The sequence below is a fragment of the Populus nigra genome, chromosome 10 (genome assembly GCF_951802175.1).
Source record: "Populus nigra chromosome 10, ddPopNigr1.1, whole genome shotgun sequence".
NCBI classification, from domain to species: domain Eukaryota; kingdom Viridiplantae; phylum Streptophyta; class Magnoliopsida; order Malpighiales; family Salicaceae; genus Populus; species Populus nigra.
Genome location: NC_084861.1, coordinates 12454466 through 12476212, shown reverse-complemented (window position 1 = coordinate 12476212; position 21747 = coordinate 12454466). Strand labels below are relative to the sequence as shown.

General features: G+C 35.4%; 1 protein-coding gene across 4 annotated transcripts; it reads left to right on the top strand.

Moving 5' to 3' along the window:
• The first annotated feature begins 1354 nt into the window (after positions 1 to 1354).
• Positions 1355 to 4678, top strand: LOC133704514 (high mobility group B protein 1-like). 4 transcript variants are annotated; one of them, XR_009844076.1, is made up of 8 exons: positions 1355 to 1510; positions 2112 to 2184; positions 2351 to 2482; positions 2570 to 2627; positions 2741 to 2785; positions 2912 to 3123; positions 3304 to 3384; positions 3473 to 3550. XR_009844076.1 is itself a non-coding variant. In XM_062129354.1 (8 exons), the coding sequence occupies exons 2-8, from the start codon at positions 2114 to 2116 to the stop codon at positions 4365 to 4367; spliced, it is 519 nt and encodes a 172-aa protein (XP_061985338.1). In that variant the 5' UTR covers positions 1359 to 1510; positions 2112 to 2113; the 3' UTR covers positions 4368 to 4678. The 4 variants fall into 4 exon arrangements, 2 of the variants coding, with proteins under 2 accessions (XP_061985338.1, XP_061985339.1); XR_009844077.1 differs by having other exon boundaries at positions 2912 to 3207; XM_062129354.1 differs by lacking the exon at positions 2912 to 3123 and adding an exon at positions 4338 to 4678 and having other exon boundaries at positions 1359 to 1510; positions 3473 to 3574.
• The last annotated feature ends 17069 nt before the right edge of the window (positions 4679 to 21747 follow it).

Genomic DNA, 21747 nt, shown 5'->3' with positions numbered 1-21747 from the left:
ATTTCAATCCATTAAAATAATTATTTTAGTTTTTTATTAAAAAAATTATAAATGCATAAAGTTTATTTTACAGTTTATAGTAATAAGAAATAAACTAAAACAAAAGAGTTTTTTCACACTTTCAATGTAAAAAAGTTATGTTATTTAAATATAAAATAAATAAATTTTAATTTAAATACTTCAACTTAAAAGGATAATATAGTGTCTTTTCAATGTGTGATTTGAAACTCTTGCATAAATATACTATATGCTCACAAAAAAAAAGTTAAGTTTTTTTTAATGTGGGATAAAAAACTTTTTTGGTTTAAATACTTCAACTTAAAAGTATAACATAATATCTTTTCAATATGTAATAAAAAACTTTTTAAAATATTTTTTTAAATTTTATTATTTATAACATGTATAACATATATTCATATTGATTTTTTTTAAAAAAAATTCATATGAAATATGAAAGTTTTAATTTTTTTTTAATTTTTTCGGGTTGATCCAAGTTGACCCATAAAACCCGGGATCCGGTTTCTTGGCCGGGTCAACCTCCAGACCGGGTTTGATAACTATGACTATAACTACAAATTCATAAAAAATAAAAAAAGAAACTAGGAAATTCACTGTGAATTAATTAAGATCTCTGTTATATTTATATATCCGCGCCATGAGAGGATGGGTGTATTAATTAGCTTTTTATAGCAATTGGAATTATCTCTATGTATCTTTAATTGAATATCTATATCTATATCTATAGATAACAATAGCAAAACTAGTCCCTGCATTCCACACTGCGATAATCATTAATTATATATCCTAAAATGACACTTCGAATATTATAATACACAATTTAAAACAGATAATTCTAGAGATATTTTGAATTATATTGTATATAATTTATGTATTATGTTAGTAAAAATATTTTTTAATAAGATGATTTATGCTAATTAATTTAATTAGTTTTATAATGTTGTATATAAATAGTGTATATATATAAAAAATTGATATTAGATCTCGCATCGATGCAAAATGATATTAGGGTAAACTAATTTGGGGTTTTCTAAAAAAGTTTAAAGACTATTTCAAATTCTTCATTACTAATATCTCCAGGGGGAGGCAGCCCATTCCACAAGACAAATACTAAAAAGCTATTCTCACCTGATCGACACAACACGTATGTGAATGATGATAGGAATAAATAAATAAATAAACTACAAAACCTGATGAAGAATTTTGTGACGAATAAAACAGAAATTAAGTAGATTGTACTGTACAAAACCCTGACTTTGACTAAACATCACATTAACCAATCAAAATCCAGGTATCCACTCATAGCCCAGACAAAGCATTTTCCTCAGCTTCAAGTTCTGTCAGAAAGTGTCCACGTGTCCACTCAATGGGCCCAGTACAAATATCTTACTGGCATCTCTCTCTCCTTACTTTTTAGGACTCTGTTTTTTTTGCTCTGCTTTTGTTATTCGTATTCCTTTGTTATCGTTCATCTCTTCCACTAATTAAAGAGGTAAGCGATCCTTTCTAGATAGCTTGTTCTTAGTTTTTCCTCTCTCTGTTTTTGTTTTTTTCAGTCTTGGTATAGCTTCTTTTCTTTTTTGTCCTTTTGAACAGTTTTGATATAATTTCTGATTCTGGTTCATTAGTTGTTAATTGGTTTTTCTGTTCTATTTTTTGTTTTCCAGTTGAGTTTTCTTTATGATCATTTGAGTAGTGAATTTTTCTAGTTGAGTGTTTTTCCTTGTGGGTTTTCTGTTATCGTTTTGCTAGTTTGTGTCTTAATTCCTCTACTGTATGCATCGTCTGTGTTTGCTTATGAGTGAAGTAAACAACGCTTGAAACTTTATGGCTTGTGTTTTGCTTTAGTTTCCGAGAAAATGGAATTAATCTTAAATTAGCGTCTTAAATTCTGTCAGCGTCAACCAGAAAGTTTTCTTATTACCAAAGTGGGTATATGCTTTGTGAAAACAAGTTTCTTCTTTGTGGGGAAAAAAGTGTTAGCAATTCTGTTGTAACCCCTATTCTTAATCTGCCAATTAGGTTAATTATGGTTTGAATAGAGTAAAATGTTTTTTTAATCAAATAATGTTATTTCTTAACATTGGTAATAGCCATGAAAATTGCCAAGGGCAAGGGGGCAGCGAGGACGGAAAAGAAGGAAGTATCACTCCCAGTTGAGGACAGGTAAATATTCTGTTTAGTTATAGCTAATTCATTCTTTTCTTTTCTTTCCTTAACCAATCTTATATATGAATCACACGGCCGTTATTCGTCATTTGTTTCATTGACTGGGTATGGTATGGATTTTGAGTGAATGGTTTGTCATGTTTGCATTTATTTCCTCTTTCAGGAAGATTGGAAAGCGAAAGGCAGCACTAAAGGCTACCGAGAGTAGCAGCAAGAAACGAGCCGCGAAAGAAAAAATCACCAAGAAGGACCCTGACAAACCCAAAAGGCCTCCGAGTTCTTTCTTTGTTTTTCTGTATGTCTCTCTAAATTTGATATGGTTTAGCAATTATAATATCATTTTGAAAATCACCTAATGGTTATGCAATGTAACGCACCGCAGAGAAGAGTTCAGGAAGATTTACAAACAAGAGCACCCCAATATGAAGGCTGTCTCAGCTGTAAGCAGCTCTTAAACACCTCGTGTTTCTTACGATTGTGGACTTCTTATAGCTGCTGTGATAGATCAGTTAATGTAGACTGGAATTTTGACAACTGGATCATGTGATTGAAGGTGGGGAAAGCTGGAGGAGAGAAGTGGAAATCCATGTCTGCTGCAGTAAGTCCTAAAACCTTACTTTTCAGATTCTTGAATCGAGTTGAGTCTTTGAAAGACAATGAATTGTGCTGCCTTTGACTGGATAGAATACTTTAACTAGAACGACGGTGCGGATTGTTTGTTAAGGTGTTGCAAAAACCTGGAACTGTGGCTCCCACTGGACCTGGCCGTGCACCACGCACATGTTCGATGACTTTGGAACTTTGTCAGGTTAGCCACACCAATGCCGGTGTGGTGTAGACTGCAGGGGCCCTAGATGTTGGTACTTCTAGGGTCTGAAGATTTAAAAGGACTGAGTGGTGGAATTCAGATATGTTTCCCTTGACTGATGCTGCAAGGTGGACATGTGCACATTCATATATATAAATGATTGTTTGAGTTAATCAAAATAACTAGTGTGCAAAGAGTATTTTCAGTTTTTAGTAAGTTATATTCTCTGTCTACTGATTGCTTCCTGGCTTTACAAATGGCATGCTGATTGCATTCTCACCTTCCTCTACTGGAATTGGATTTGGCAGGAGAAAGCTCCATATGAAGCTAAAGCAGCAAAAAAGAAATCAGATTATGGGAAGCTTATGACAGCCTACAGCAAGAAACAGGTGAATCTATTGAATGTTGCTTTCTTCAGAATCAAACGAACTTGCCTTTTCTTTTCCCAGTCTAATGACTACATTATGCCTCTCCCAGGAAACGGATGATGGTGGTGCAGACGAAGAAGACGATTACAAACATTCTCACAGGTCCAAATCTGAAGTCGATGGCCAAGATGACAGTGACGAGAGTGTAGGGGTAATCTTTTGTCAGCCTCTGATATCTCACACTATCAGATATGTTAAATATTAAGCAACTCTTGCACTTGCACTGCATTTCCATCCCCGTGGTGATATCATGAAAATGCACACTTGAAACTTCATAATTCAGACATCTACTCATTGTTTTACACGGTTCAATCCATTGTCTAAGTTAATTGTCACTTTAGATGCCCCACGTTTAAAGAGGCCAGGTTCTTTGCTCTAAGATCCATTTAAAATACAATGTTTTTTCCCAGTCCAAGAGAATTAATAACTGGTTCTTTTTACATGCAAATGTTCTTGTGCACTAATTCCTGTCAACAACTGGCCAAGATTGAAAGAAGACCCCATTGTTCCATGAGCTAGCGTGCTTTAGGTTATAAGGATTAGATTATTCGTTTTAGGTTTCACCTGCTTGGGTCCTCTGCTCCTGGACCTTATAATTTCCTGAACTTGTCAGATTCTCACCTCGTTAGTTTTACCGAAGAGAATCATAGCTAGATTACCTGAGTTCCAGATAGAGCGATTGATGAATTTGGGATTGTTCTATCTTCAATTACTTTATTTTTGTATGCGGTTATGTGGGAGTTATTCTGCAACAGATGGTTTTTTCTTTACTTCTGTTGATATAGAGCGACTCATGTCCTCCCTGCTGACTAACAGTCTTCAATTACTCATCAAATGAGTGCATTTTCTTTCATTCATACTTCTCTTGTTTTCTTTAAATTAGTCCTAAGATAAGTTGAACTTTCAATTTTCAGGAGGATGAAGACGACGAGGACGATGACTGAAGTTGGCATGTGGGCTGACTTAGCCTATGATTGATCCAGGCCAAAAATCCTAGACTTAGTAAGTGAAGCTTTCAGGTTATGTCTTGTCTATGGTGGTGATTTTCTGAAATTTGCCGAAGTTTCTCTGTTCTTATTGGTGCTGCTAAGTAGTCATGTAAGATTTACTCGTGGACCTACCACGCACTTATCTGACTATCTCAGTTGAATCATGAATAGATCCTGAGCGCAACATACATTTTGCTTTGGTATGCTACCTGCAAATTCAGTATTGCCTGGTGTAGAAAAGCGATGAATAGAATTTCTGTTTGTAATATGTGGGCTACCGGTAAACTACATCTCGACATATGCTAGGGTTTTCTTTCGTGGATTCTTAACTGCAGTCCATGGTGAACAATCATATTACCATCTCCTACAAGTAGATAAATATTTACCCTGCCGTTTACTGCACTGGAATTACCAGTTCCCTACCATCTCTGTACCTGGCGGTTTCAGGAACGATGCTGTAAGTGTCCATGTCTGACTTGTTTGTCTTAGTCAGAGTGGCCTGGAAACCAGGAAAAGTAGCTCACCCTTTGTCTCCTTATCTGAACGACTAATATGCGTTGCTTGACAAAATTGTAACCAGACCACAAGCCTTGATGTATCGGTTGAATTGCAATTGTTTTGTATCTAACCGTTGCGGATAATTGGCGTTAAATCTAATCGGTCTTGTGCCAAAAAATGGGACAAAATGCTGGTTATTGCGGTCTTGTGCCAAAAAATGGGACAAAATGCTGGTTATTGCACTCTCTCTGAAGGGTATCAACTCCAGGGCTTCTGTAGTAGCTACGACCAGGAGGATATTTACCCACCTCTGCAATTGGTTAGCACACACGCTTTAACACTTTCTTTTAGAAAAAAAACCTGAAAAGTTACTAACATAGAGTCATATCTGGAATTTATAGCGATTTTGGTTTGAAAAAGATCCCAAATTTTTCAAACAGGATTATGGAGGACGACTTTCATTTTGGGCTCCAAGAGAAGCCAACAAGACAGATTTCAGTTGACTGGAACCAAACCACCAATCCAAGAGCGAGTGCACATAGATATTTTCTTAAATAGAGAACTTTCTACATTTCTATAAGCAAAAAAAATTATACGAGGTTTGATTAAAAAAAAATGCTGCGGTTGACTGTACAAACAAAGTGCAGATTCCTTCTCTCATTAGTGCATGGTTGTAGCAGATAACAGTCTGCTGTGTTTATTTATTTATTTATTATTATGGATGATTTCTTTTTCTAATATATGTAGGATTCATATCACATGCAATTTGAATCTCTGTACAATTCTTGGATCTAAGCTATTTCATCTCTGTACAATTTCACCTGTCAAAAATTAAAAAAGTAACCTGACGATCTCTCCAAGCTTTATTTTATCGCACTCGCTAGTAGAACTGTCCAGTTCTATTAAAACCATGTAGTTTTCATGGGCTGGAAAGAAAAGAACTTGAGATGGAAGCATGTTTCATACGTGTAATGTCGGAACATGTCGCCGGAAAGTGAAAAAATGTGATAAGTCACATGCTCGCGAGGGACACGCCCAAGTGGGACGACAATTGCCCGTCATTATCATCAGTATAATCATCATCAATACTAAAAGCAACAAGTTGAATCTTAGAAAAGGAAAGCCATAAAATCAATGAATAGGTGCCCACAATTCCTACATGAAACCAATTAGCTTTGATCTTGGTGTTCTGGTACATGATTTTAATCATGGTTTAATTAGCTTTTGTTTTGGTGTAAGATGTTAATCATGGTTCAGCACATAACAGTACATAACTGAATTTTTTATTTACTGTTTGTATGGCATTATCTCCAACACTAATCATGTTATGATGTCAGTTCTTGAAGAATTTAAGGTCTCCGTTGTTGGTGTGTAATGAAATCTCTTTCTCTTCTTAATGATGTCGGAACTTTGTCGCAGTAATTCACGCATGCACGTGCATGTGCGGGTTAAAGATGATATATAGTTTGTTTCTTTGCCGTGTAACTATGGAGTAGATCCGTGTACCTAGATTTTGATTAATGCTTGAGATATTCTTCACTTACCCAAGTTTATTTAACTTTGCTTACCCCGTGATATCCTATTTATTAGGAAAATTTGCTCAGTTTATCGATCCTTTGCCTGAATAAACCTATTAATTTCAATTTATTTTTATATTGTAGATCATTTTTCAATCCATCCTTCTATTTTATATAACTAAAATTGAATTAAAAAGAAGAAGAAGAAGCTAGATCACTAGTTGATTAGTTCAACCGATTTAAGTGTTTTTTGTTTTGCTTTGATATTAATCGATATATTAAAAATAAGCTTAGCCATTTAGAAAAAAAAAAAAAAAAACAGGAACAGAAACAAGAACAACAGATCGAATGAAAGGGAAAAAAAAGGCAAGAATTCCCCGATTACAATGCAAACCTTACAAATCTAGTTAATTACTCCAAAGAAGGAGGTCATTTGCACTTTGCACAGGTGGTGGTTGCCGTGTAACTAAACTTCTTGACACTTGATTTTAACCCCATAGCCAACCTGTGATGAATGAAGTCAAAACCGATGGAAGGGTTCTGTTAAGTCACCGTGATTCAATTACTAGGTAGAGAAAAGTGACACTGTTTTTCAAACCATTCCAGAGAGTTGTTGAATCGATATCTAATAAAGAATCGAAATCAGGTAATTATCAACAAAGAGTTGAAAAATAGGGTTCAGAAGTGAACATAGCCGTCAATTTAAAAGGCTATGACTGTCATCTTGATCATCTATGAGCAGCTGATAACAAAAATCCAGAATTAAACAAAAGAACCAGCAAAAACCAACACTTAAAAAACAGAGAAGGGTGACAGCTTTTTTAAAATCTTTTACCATGTCAACAGAATTGTTTTAAAAAAATCTGCTTTTTATGTTTCAGCCTCTTTGTTTTTCTTATTTCAAGGTATAGAACGGAAAGAAAAACTTATTTATAAGAATTCATTTTTTTATTCCTAGAACAATTACTTTAATGTTATTTTAATTACTAGAATTAAAGTGATATTTCATAATAGTACGAACATCTTTGTAAATCTTATTAAATTAATGTAGAGAGTTAAGATGAAAAAAAAAAAAAAAAATATGTTTTTTCAATCATAAAAAATTACCATTCCATATGAGTTATGTTCCCTTATATATAATTAAAGAAAATAATTATTTTTTTAATAATTTTTTTAATAACTTGGATTAGATTTATTCATCATGGATAAACCAGACGTAATCCAGCAACCAACACAAAGTAAAGAGATTATCAAGATGATAAATTCAGGGAATCGAGCTTATTCACAAACAGCGTTGGTCGACTTGTGAGATGATTGGTGGTGTGAAAAAAGTCTACAAATTAATGCCGAACCACTTTAAGCTAAGATATGAGGATTGAAAGACAGCAATAAAGTGGGGTTATGTGCATTTAATTATCAATTAGAGACAAAAGTAAACAAGCACCAAAATAACCAGGGGGGATTTGGCCGGCAATATCAATCAGGATTTATCACTTAACAGGACTGCTTTTGTTGGTATTTTACTCGAGAGTTTTAGGAAGATTTGGCTACATCTAAACACCAATGAGGAAGCCTCCAATCATATCGGCACCAATTTAATTAGCACCATGCATCTCACCATACAAGAAAAACATCTTTAGAACATATGGCCGGTGCAGCCGAGATTATATCAACATCAGGGAAAAAAGTTACCTGGTGGGGCTGCTAAATTGTCTCTTCCACTAGCCATATATTAATTCTTACAATAGGATCTTTTACCTTTTATTTACTAATCCTTTGCACTTCTGATTCTGTTCCCTTGCAATTTTCACTTCTCTTTACACTGGCGTCCTTTCTTTCTTTTGTTTTTTTTCTTTCCCAGTCATGTTATAGTTTCTCTCGTCCTCTTCTGAAATCAACTGCAGCTTTTGGAACACTCTCTAGTAACATTCAAGCAATATTAAAGAAAGTGATGAGTCATGAGATTTAAGTTTTTTTACAAAATTCATCATGCCGCACCTTATCTAGGTTGCTAATCCCATAAGAGAAATCGTAAGCATGCACTCAACCTCTCCCAATGGCCAAGTCCTTTCTACCACTAGGCCGCACCTTGGCCAAATTAAGTCCTCTCCATGTTCGGTTATGCGTTCCTCGTACTGGTCTACATCCCTCCTCAATGGATTGGTTGCGCTTCGATTTTTGGTAGACTGCATGTGCAACCCTCCTTACAGAGCGATCATGCTTCTTTTCTCAAGCTTAATACTCTTGATCGTGAGTTGTGACTGTCCAAAAGAATTGTTATACCTGGCTAGGCGAGAAGCACGCGACAGTATTGTCATACTTGCCTCACCTGTTAAGGGAACAAATTAATGATGTATATATGTTATTAATGCTACTGCGTATCATAACACATAACATTCTCTAAATTTATCATATGATTACCTAGAAAACAAAATTATATTTTAAAAAATAGCTTTACAATAGTCTCATATATGTTTGGGATCTTATTCTTTAATCTTTAATTATTTTGTCCAAATCTGTGTGTTATCTCCTCTGCACTTGTCCCACTACAAGATACCTATATATTTATACATGAAATAACAGAATCCCTTACTATTTCAAAATCTTCCTTTCATTTTATACGTCTTCCCTTCGTACAAGAACTCCAACTTCTCTGTAATTTCACTTCAATCTAAAATGGAGTACATTATTTTTAATAGATCTTTTTTTCACATCCTTTCTCCAAACAGTCGCTGTCTTGACATCAATTGGCACCACACGTGCAACCTCTGACAAAATTAACCCACAACCTCATTCATGTGGACTGAGCGGAAAATATATCGGAAAGTGCTCACCCTAACACGTCTGAAGAAGAAAGTACATTCTGTCACAAATTTACATCTCAACAGCGGGCACGAGCAACTCAGACCTCGTGTCTCGTGGATGACCCCGGCCAGAAAATATATTTGAGTGTCCATTTTTTCTTCTTCTTCGTACCACTAAAACTTTTCTCATCAAAATTGTCTGCTAAATTTTGTTGAATGCATATCATATGTGATTGTTAAGTTGATAGAAGCATGTTCGCCAAATCTGCATAAAGCTCTTGAATTTATTTATAATCGGGTGTTTATATACAAATGTCTCCTGTATCAAACAATTAATTACTCGATGGAGGGGCAGATTTGTCTCCTCATATTGATTGACCGTTGTATACAGGATACACGTGTTACTTATCGGATAAGATTGACCATACATATATCTTTTGTTAGGTTGCTCGAAAACCTACAAGAACTTTTTGCACAGTTCAGTATTTTTATAAACCACACCGGCATTGGTGATTGAAAGGGTAGCAGCATACTTTTTTCAAAAAGCATGTCTGCTCAAGAAATTAATGCTCTTTAAAGGCATGGAGCCTGCTTGATGAAAGTCAATACTCCACGGTTGTCAATGGACGTGTTATGTACCGGATCCATGTATCGTGCAGCAGCAGGGGCAGTGTGATACTTGTTACTATATATTTATAGATGAAATAATCTATATTTCCATTATCCCTGTTATTTCGTTATCAGGGATCAATATTTTTATTGATTTTCTTATTTCACTAAAAAGAAAAGCAGATGCCTTCATTGAATAAATTATCACAGCGAACATGACACACTTGAAGAGAAAAACATGATTTTGAATGAATTGTGAGCTTGGAATCAACCGAAGTGAATCAATAGATTGGTCCCCTTCGCAGAAGAATTAAATAGGTTTCAAGATTTCTTAAGATCGCGTGGTCCTTTTTTTCATATCATATAGGTGCAGCAGTATATTTATCGCCACGTGATTTTAACATATGATGCCGTGGACATTGTGGTCCAATGATTAGCCTTCCTCGAAGTATGTTTTTTTCTTCTCCTTGTTTTGTTTTTTTTCTTTTTTTCCTTCCCGGTTAAAACTTAAAAAGTCACAAAGTATTGACTTTAAGTCTGTGTTTAATATTATAATATTTTTAAAATTTTAATTTTTAACACATAACCAATCATATTTTCAAACATTTTCTAAATCGAATAAGAAAATAGCTATTTAATTTGATTAAAAAAAATACAAGTTGACATTGTAAATCTGTCACGTTGCAATTTGTAAGTGAGCTGGAGAAAAAGAGACGCTTGATTGACATTTCATCTTCTCTCGTTCCTCACCTGCCTACCTTGTAAACTGTAAACTATTATGTTTTAGTTGGAGAAATGGGTTTGCATATTGTTAAACTATTGTATTCATGCAAGCTAGTACAGTACCTCGAGTTTAATGACTGTTGGATGGTTAGAAATGCATTTTTGTTGAGCGATGCATGAGATCCAATTAAGGGTGATTATTACGACAATTGAATATGCCTATATATATATATATATATATATATATATAATGCATTTTAATTATGGAATAAGTTTTTCTTTCTCTCCTGACATGGATAGAATGCTAGAGCCACGACGAGTATTATTAGCAGTTGGCAAAATAAAAGAGTGGTTTTGCTACTATGGATATCGAACCAGCACCATAAAGTTGATAAACTATGGTAATTATTAATAAACTTGTTGTGGTCTGGTGGGTATTTTATATATACTCCATTAATTCTCGATAGAAATAACTTGAATTCGTAGAGTCTTTGCATTTGGTATGAAGCTTACTGTTACTAGACTAAAGATTAATTGGTTAGCTCTATCGATCTGTTAGGATACTGGCATGCAAACCCGACAAGACAAGAGGTAAGAGACAAAATAAAATGAGAAATGACACACAAGAATTTACGTGGTTCACTCAATTTGGCTACGTCCACGGGCAAGTATAGAAGGATTTTACTAAGTAATGTGAGAAATACAACATCTATCTACTAATAGGAGAACAACTGAAATCTCTCTATTAATAAGAGAAAACACATCACTTACTCTCTCACAAATACCTCATATTTGTGGGATTACTTTCCCTCTCTCACTCTTCTCTTCTCTTCTTGTATCTCTCTTGTGGTGTGTTTATAATGATTGGATGCATTGTCTATTTATAGGCAAGCATCCATGTAAATACAAGGGGCAATGCAAGTGGCACAAGTTTGGTGCCTACAATTTATGACTAAGGAAGGATAGCTTCACCACCATTGTTGACTCCCACCATTGTTGACTACTTAGGTGGCTGGGTTCACACGATCCTCGTCTGCATGCATTAGTGCCTCACTGTTCGATTAACAAAACACATGTTGTGTAGCATTAGGAAGAAGGCAGTGAAACCTTCCTCTTTTCGCACGTAGGCTTTCCTTTAAGTACTTTTCTTCCACGGAGAAACAAGTTCTGCTCGGGGAAGCTTCAACCCATCAAACCATGAATGGATATTGCAAAGCTCGGTATGTTTATTTTTTTAAAAAAACAAAAACCTTTTGCTTTAAGACAGTGACACGGTATTGTGATATGAACTCGTCTCGAATCAAAAATCCGTTAAACATACATATTATGTTATTATACGTGAACAAATTTGGAAGGATATTTTCATAATATCATCATAAAATCAGAGTTCAGGATATTGATTTTCATGAACGAGACTAATCGTATATAAACATGTTATTATAACAAATCAAAGTCAAGGCTAGAACTTAAAATCTCAGGTTGAATAATTCGAATCGATATGTGATGACATTGTAAACCATTATAAAAACAAAATATGCATCTCAGAGCAAAAAAAAAAAAAAAGTAGTGGTTCATTGATTGCTTAATCATATAAACGTGGTTTACATTAATTCATCCTTACGCTTGATCAAGTAATACATTGTTTTATCGTAAGCTTGACGGAATGCATTAATTAATGATTGATATATACGTACATCATGCAATCCAAATATTAATATACATGGTTAAGAAGATTTGTTGTTCAAATTTTAGTGTTCAAATTCTTAAATCAACACTGACAATTTATTTTTCTTAAAATACTAAATTTATATGATGGATACGGTATTAAAGAGATCGTATAAAAAACATTTAATTTTAATCAAGTTACAAGTCGATTTGAAAAGAACGATGATTATAAATAAAGAGCGTGCATCTTAACTTTTTTAACAAATAAAATGTCGGCAGGGGAGTGCATAGCACACGCGAAAGCTAATCGATGGTGCTCTGCATGGAGAGCAATTAATTGAGCAAATCCTGCACTCTTAGAGATCTAGAAATATTCGATCTCGTCCACGCCTTTTTCTTTGACAATAATGCCTTTCAATTATCATATAAAAGGATTTAATTGACGCATCGGAGAGCTGAGAGCATGCACGGATTGTACCAACTTGGACTCGCTACATATACTGGTGGGACAATAAGTTTTGATATAGTGGGACAATAAGTTTTGATATAGACGGACCAGCTAGCTAGCAGATAGTTATAATTATTGGTGTTGCTCATGCATCTCCCCTTTGGTCACTGAAAAATCTGGTTGTTACGGTGACGATCTCTGCCGAGAAACCAAGTTGTGTATGATTTGGGCCATTACGAAGGACTAATAATTATCCCCACCCTTCTGTGGACACGTCTGCCTCTGGCGATCTGCTGTCTTTTCTTCTGGGAATTAGAATGTATCAACTATACTCTTAGCCGGAAAAAACGAGTGTACATCCCCACTTGTTCATCTTCTATGCACATAGACATGGTCACATCAAACGTAGGGCGACATTAATTATTGATTTATCATACACTCCAATTCCTAACCCAGTCATCATCAAATTGGTGTCTTTTCAAATCGGTTACGAATTTGTATTGTATATTTTCTAATGATAAGCACATGTGTATGTGAAAGAATCTAATCAAACAATTAATTGAAAACTAATTTTAGTTGGAACATCTACTGGATAAACAAAGGAAAAATTGCCTCGTATCTTCTCTTGGAATTTCAAGCAAATAATCAATTTCATGGAACACCAATTGATAATTAGTAACAGGTATATATGTGATCTGAGGAGCAAACCAAGTAACACGCCTGTTGATAATTATTTTCGAGTTGCAACTCGAAGATGGTGTTGGATAACTCAACAATGCATGATACTGGACAAACATCTTAATCAAATTCCATGACCTTAACACAAATCCAAATTCTGTCCAGATCCCACAAATCAGGGTCCTCATATGTCTCAAAACAGCTAACCTACCTATGAACCTACTGTAAAGGATATACACAATCCACTTAATACAAGTTGACTAGTTCAGCTTGTAAACCGGCAACAGTAATTCAAAAGAGTTCCTTATCCTTTATCCTCAGCTGATGTAACAAACTCATGTATTTAAATAGTAACAAGTATACTGAATAAAATAAGAAAGAAAATTATCTCAATTCATCTGCTTCTTCATGGTATCAGAGCTTTTGCTCTAACGAGATTAATTCTATCTTCTTCTCTTCTCTTCTCTTCTTTTCAGTTTTCTATCTTTTTCTCCATGGCTGATCACAACAATTCCACACCAGCAACCCCTACGATTACAACCTCATCCACTGATCCTCTCATTCCTCTTGTTGCTCTTACCAGTGGTCAACTTCCTCTCAAACTTACACATTTAAATTATCCTTCCTGGCGTGCTCAATTTAATTCTCTTCTCTTAGGCTATGATCTGCAAGGCTTCATTGATGGAACTCATCCTTGCCCTGATCGCACCTCTGCCACCTTCTCTTCATGGATGCGCCAAGATCAACTATTGCTACATGCCATCCGTATTTCAGTCTCTGACTCAATTGCTCCTCTTATTGCATCCACCACAGCCTCAAAAGAGGCATGGGATAAACTTACACGTCTCTATGCCAGCCGTTCTCGATCACGTGTCATGAGTCTTAAGGAACGTCTTGTTCGTCCTCGTGATTCCAGCTCTCTCAATGAATATCTCAGTTCTATTAAAACCATTGCTGATGAATTGGCACTCATTGATACCCCTGTTTCTGATGATGATATCACCATTGCTATTCTTAATGGTGTTGGTCATGAATTTAAAGAACTCACAGCAGGTATTCGTGCTCGGGAACACCCCATCTCTTATGAAGAACTTCATGATAAATTAATTGATTATGAGGCATATCTTAAAAGAGAGGATTTACGGTCACCTTCATCAGTTTTGTCTGCCAATACTACTCAGCGATATAATTCGCATCGTAACCATCAGTCCACTTGGTCATCAAATCGCAAAGCTGTATCACCACATCACTTTCATCCTCAGTCCTCATGGTCCACTTCTCGTCAGTTTTCTTCTACTCAACAGGCTTCTCCCTGGCATTCCAATCGCAACAACTATCAAAGACGTGGCTACAGAGGTGTTTGTCAATTCTGTGACCAACAAGGTCATAGTGCAAAGCAATGTACACGAGCAAAGGGTCTCCTTGGCCCCTCCCCTACAGCTCATTGCACCACCACAAACACTGCCCCTAGACAACCTTGGCTCCTGGATTCTGCTGCCACCAATCATGTCACCTCTGATCTTCACAACCTTTCCCTTCATTTACCGTATGATGGTCCTGACTCTATTCTCATTGGTGATGGTACAGGTTTGCGTATCTCTCATTCTGGTTCCACTACACTTTCTCCTTTCACTATCTCTAATGTTCTCTGTGTTCCTTCAATTCAAAAAAATCTGGTGTCTGTGTCTCAATTTTGCAAACAACATCTAACTTCCATTGAATTCTTTCCCTCTCATTTTTCTGTGAAGGACCTACGCACGGGGCAGACTCTACTTCAAGGCCCGAATAAGAATGATATTTATGAATGGCCTATAACTGTGCCTGTGCAACCGTCTGCTATGGTTGGTGTTAAAACATCAGTGACTGAGTGGCACAAAAGGCTCGGTCATCCCTCTTCTCGCACACTTCAATCTCTTCTCCAGAAATTTTCTTTACCTGTCTCATCCAAAAATATGTGTTCAACTTTGTGTTCATCTTGCCAATGCAATAAAAGTCACAAGCTTCCATTTACAGTGTCATCTCTTACAAGTCATGGACCTCTTGAACTCATTTTCACTGATGTTTGGGGTCCTGCCTCCGTTGAATCTATTGATCAAAACAAATATTTTGTTATTTTTGTGGATCATTTCACTAAATATATTTGGTTTTATCCCATTAAATACAAGTCTGATGTCTTCACTATTTTTCCAACATTCAAAAAACTTGTAGAAAATTACTTCAAAACCAAAATCATTTCCATTTATTCAGACGGTGGGGGTGAGTTTCAAAAACTTAAACCTTTTTTGGCAAAATTTGGCATCTCTCATCTCATGACACCACCCCATACACCTCAACATAATGGCATTGCCGAACGTCGTCATCGTCATATCGTTGAGACCGGTCTAACTCTTCTTCATCAGTCTAATCTTCCTCTTAAATTTTGGTCCCATGCCTTCCAAACAGCCACCTACCTTATAAATCGTCTTCCCACACCTATTTTACATAATCGCTCTCCCTTTCATGCTCTTTTTGGTGACATTCCAAACTATTCCAAACTTCGTATTTTTGGTTGTTTATGTTTTCCTTGGTTACGTCCATACAACCATCACAAGCTTGAACCTCGTTCCCGCCAATGTATTTTCCTAGGCTATTCCCTCACTCAAAGTGCATACAAATGTTTTGACCCATTAACAAATCGTATTTTTCTATCCCGTCATGTGGTCTTTGATGAAACCGTTTTTCCATACTTATCCTTCGCCCAACACTCCCCTTACATTCCCAATTCTTCTCCTCCGTCACATGACTTGTCTCCCATCCATGTTCCACTCATCACTGGACCAATGCACCACCAACCATTACAATTACCCACCACAGTCTCATGCACAGCTCCACGGTCTCCAACTATATCATCTTTTTCGGGCACTGAAGTTACTGCCACAATGGTTCCTCCTTACATCCTCCCATCCCCACAACCTACAAATACATCCATTCCCATTCATACCTCATCATCACACCTCCACCGAAAACACCCCATGGTTACTCGTTCCCAAAATGGCATTGTTAGACCAAACCGTAATCTTAATGTCACCACCAGACATAACCTCCCTGACATGGCAGAGCCTTCATGTGCTTCACAAGCCCTTCGTGACCCAAAATGGCGCGCTGCCATGTCAGATGAATTCAATGCATTACTACGTAATGGCACGTGGGATCTTGTCCCTCCCACTTCATCTACAAACTTGGTTGGCTGTAAATGGGTTTTCAGAATCAAACGCAACTCTGATGGCACGGTTGATCGTTATAAAGCACGTTTAGTTGCAAAAGGTTTTCACCAGCGGCCGGGCATTGACTATAAAGAAACTTTCAGTCCTGTCATCAAGCCCACAACTATCCGTATTGTTCTCAGCCTTGCTGTTACCAATGGCTGGCCACTTCGTCAACTGGATATCAATAATGCATTTCTTCATGGTACACTGTCTGAAGCAGTGTTTATGTCTCAGCCTCCGGGTTTTATTGATTCCCAGTTTCCCACTCATGTATGCCAGCTTCGTAAAGCCCTCTATGGTCTCCGACAAGCCCCCAGGGCCTGGTATCATGAGCTTCGTTCTTTCTTGCTATCTTATGGTTTCACAAATGCAGTTTCTGATCCTTCTCTGTTTATCTACAATCAAAATGCACAACTCATATATTTTCTGGTATACGTTGATGATTTAGTTGTCACAGGCAATGATCCTTCTTCCATCGCTAGCTTCATCGCAGCTATATCAATAAAATTCTCAGTCAAGGATCTCGGCTTACTGCATTATTTCCTTGGTATTGAAGTGCTTCCCACCACCACAGGACTGTTTCTCTCACAGCACAAATATATTCGTGATCTCTTGGTTCGCACACGCATGGAAGGTGCTAAAGAAGTTGGCACTCCTCTAATTACCACTGGCTCTCTTGTTCTTAACGATGGTACACCTCCTGCAAATGCCACTGCCTATAGGAGTGTCATTGGGGCATTGCAATACTTAAATCTTACTCGCCCAGATATATCCTTCGCTGTCAACAAGCTATCTCAATTCATGCATTGCCCCACTGAATCCCACTGGATTGCCACTAAACGTCTGCTGCGATATCTTAAAGGCACTATCTTTCACGGACTACATCTTCGCAGGCACCACACTCCTTCCTTACATGCATTTTCTGATGCTGATTGGGCTGGAAATCAAGATGATCGAACTTCAACCACTGCTTATGTGATCTTCCTGGGTGGCAATCCTATCTCATGGAGTTCCAGGAAACAGAGGTCTGTTGCACGGTCTTCCACAGAAGCTGAATATAGGGCCATTGCTACAACAGCTGCCGAACTTGCATGGATTCAATCTCTCCTGACAGAACTCCAATTTTCTCTCCCATGCACACCGGTCATATATTGTGATAACATTGGTGCTAATTATGTTTGTGCCAACCCTGTGTTTCACTCTCGCATGAAGCATATTGCTATTGATTTTCACTTTGTTCGTGACAAAGTGGCTCACGGTTCTCTACGTGTTTCCCATGTTGCTACTGCTGATCAGCTTGCCGATGCTCTAACAAAGCCTCTGTCCAGACACCGTCTCTCCTTTCTATTATCCAAGATTGGTATCTCCAATGGGAGCACCATCTTGCGGGGGCGTGTAAAGGATATACACAATCCACTTAATACAAGTTGACTAGTTCAGCTTGTAAACCGGCAACAGTAATTCAAAAGAGTTCCTTATCCTTTATCCTCAGCTGATGTAACAAACTCATGTATTTAAATAGTAACAAGTATACTGAATAAAATAAGAAAGAAAATTATCTCAATTCATCTGCTTCTTCACCTACCAGTAAATACCTGAGCCATCGAATCCTTTCGCGTTAATGGGATGGTGACAAGGTTTGATCCATTTAGAGAGAACGTTTGATTTAATGTCAATTAATTGTGGGAATTAAGAGAATGCTTAACTGAAACAAAGGCAACGAGAGGAGGCACAATCGATCACACGGTAGGATTCTCTCCTCGGTGACTTCAAATTGAACTGAATAAAAACTCGATGGGGGTACTTGCTATATCGGCATTATTTTATGGGTTGTCTAGTGGGTGGAAAGCTTTGATGCCCCTTACGGGGACCATGTGGATGAACATGGTATCATAACCTCATATTTAAAAAATCAAACCCTATAATTGCATCATACTCGTCATTATTTTTAGCCACGCGTCTGATGGATAAGCTTGCATTGCATTATCTTCTTAGAAGCTTCATTTGTGGGAGCTCACACCCATCTTGGCTAAATGGATGATGCGGCATGATCTTAATTAGTTTCTTTCCTGATGATCATTTCACTTAATAATGGCATCAAAAAGGAGGGGCTTCGGTGGTTTTTGGGGTATCAAATAACAATTAGAGGTAGCCAACGGATTGAATCGAGTGGAAGAAGTGGGCAGCGCCTTAATTACAATATTATGACATTTTATCGGCTCTGAACCTTATAAATTAAACACCATGTACCTTTATTGAAAATTTCACAAATCGAAATATGCATGGCTCCATGATATCGAATTTAAATAATATATATATAGTGGCAGATCCAAAACAAAGATGCATATTAAAAAAAATCAATCTGGACTGTTTTTGTTTTTATCAATTTGAATCATACTATATTTGGGAATTTTTTTAAGTGAATCTTCGTTCAAGACGAAAATCTCTCTTGTTGTTTGTTTAATTAAGGGTATATATATTAAATGATAAATATTATACATATATGTGTATCTGAAGCATATATATATCATATTGTATTAAAGAAAAATCTAAATGTTCCACTGATGTATTTATATATAAAAATATATATTTCAAGTTAGATTCAATAAATTTCAAATTAAATTTAACAATATTCATATCTTAGATACCATTAAAAAAAAATAAAACATTCTCTCCTTTAAATACAATATTTAATTATCATGTTTGAATTAAAATATATATATTCTATATTTAAGTGGGACTGAACCAATAGTCCACGTGCTTAGAGGAAAATGCTTGTTGCAGAACGGAAAAGGAACTTTGGAAGGTGTGGATGTTGCTGTCCCTCTCTCCACTGAAATCTTTTTGAAAACAAAAAAACGTAATGTTTGTTTGCTACAAAATAATATTTTTTTAAAAAATAAATTTTAAAAAAATAAATTAAAATTAAAATATTTTTTGATGTCTAATAATATAATGAAAAATAAGTTAAAAAACACTTTCCAGTATTTGGTCATGTCATAGAAAATAAGTTGGAAAATAACTTATTAATATTTTATTTTTTTCAAGTTTATTAAAATAATGAGGAAGAAATCTTACAAATTGAAAAGTTGAATGAGAATGAAATTAAAAAAAATATAATTTCATAAATTATCTCAAATAAAATAAATAATAATCAAAATAATAAAGATCAAATCTAAAAAATAAAAAAAATGAAAGATGAAGAAATTAAAATAATAATAATTAACATTTCATAAATTATTTCAAATAAAAAAAAGTAACAATCAAAAGAATGAGGACCAAATTTGATACATAAAAAATTTAAATAAAAAAATAATAAGGAAAAAGCAAATAACAATTATAAAAATGAGAACCGAAGTTAATATAAAAAATAATTTTTAAGAGAAGAAATTGAAAAATAAATATTCAAAACAAAATATATATAGCAATCAAAAGTTAGAGGATCAAATTTGATATAATCAGCAAATAATATGACATTTCTAAATTTTTCAAAACTTTCGAAAAGTGTTTTCAGTCCAAATTTTTTAGGAAATTTTTTTTTTCTGAAAACCAAGCTAAATTTTCTTTTAATTTAAAAGTATTTTTTATTGACCAACTTTTATAATGACAAACAAACACATGAAAATTTAAAAATTTATTCCTTCAAAAATAAATTTCAAAAAACAAACATGTACTAATTACTTTATGCGAGCAAAGGAAAACAAATATATAGAAGTGACGGTTGCAGGAGCAAACAACCACCGCAGGGATTGCATTGATAAGTTTAAGGTTTGATGTATACGATCTTTGCTGGTCTTAGTTTTGTGTTCAATTCATCCTATGTAAGGAAATCTAGAAATAAAATAAATTAATCAGGACATTGATTGATTGGAAATCGGAAAAAGAAGAAAATAATAATAATAATAAATATTGCCATCCTAAGTAGTCATTCAACTTTTTTCTTCCTAGAAAGCATTTCATAAGAAAATAATAATAATGTCTGCACTGTGAAATGCTTAATGATTGCTTGTTGCTGTGGATGAGCTCTGATAATGAAAATTGAATTTTAAAATCCGGGATTCGAAGATGGAAAAATTAATAAAATCTGAATCCCATGGAAGATGTAGGGGTGAAAATAAGAAAAAAAGAGAGAGAGAGAGATTTATTTTCAAAAAAAGAAAAGAAAGGGGATGTACTGTTATTGTTCACGATATTGCCATCATCTGATTAGACATTTCTCTATTATTATTTTTCCTTAGAAAATGATATATGAATGAGCTTGTATTACCTCTAATTCCACCCTTATCTTTAATGAAGATAATGGGAGTATGTTTGTGGAGTAAGGGCTAGCTGTCGTGGTTAATTGTGTGATTTGTTCTGTTTTTGTTCTGGGTTCGACTCTCTATGTGCACGTCTGTCACCTCCACGGTGCCTAACCTGCCTCTGGGCTTGCAGGATGTCTAATGGGCCGTGGGGAATAGTAGTGGTGCGCGCAAACTGGCCCGAACACCACACGTAAATAAAAAAAAATAATAAAAATAATGGTTGTTTTTAAAATATTTTTTTATGTTAAAATGTATATAAATAATATTTTTTTATTTTTAAAAAAATTATTTTTAATATCAGCATATCAAAACGATCCAAAACATACAAATTATATTAAATTTTAATAAAAAAATAAATTTTTTTAAAATATATTTTGTACGGTTCTTTCTTAAAAAAAGAAGAAAAGAGGCCACATGATACCAGTCAAAGTCAAATTCACTCTCCACCAATAGCGTTGGATCCCCTGGTAAGCATCGCCAATTTCTTTCCTCGCCTCGACTGCTCTGTATATTTTTTCTGCAACTAAATAAACATGTACACTTATTGTCTTGCAGGGTTTCCATCTCTAATCTACTCTGACCTAGATATTAGAGGGTCCAAAGCCTAACAGAAAACTTGTCTTGCAAGGTTAATAATACTTCAACCCATGCACGACAACCTTTAAAAGGTTGTGTTTAGAGAGAGGTGTTAATCATCCTCGTTAACCACAAACTTCGAGTGCTGGGTGGCTCGTCCTGCGACGGAGTCCCCGTCAGTTCTTTTAAACGTGACAGAAGACAGACTCATTGATTTATGTGAAATAAATTTGGTTAATTTAATTATATAATATAAAAAGATTAATTA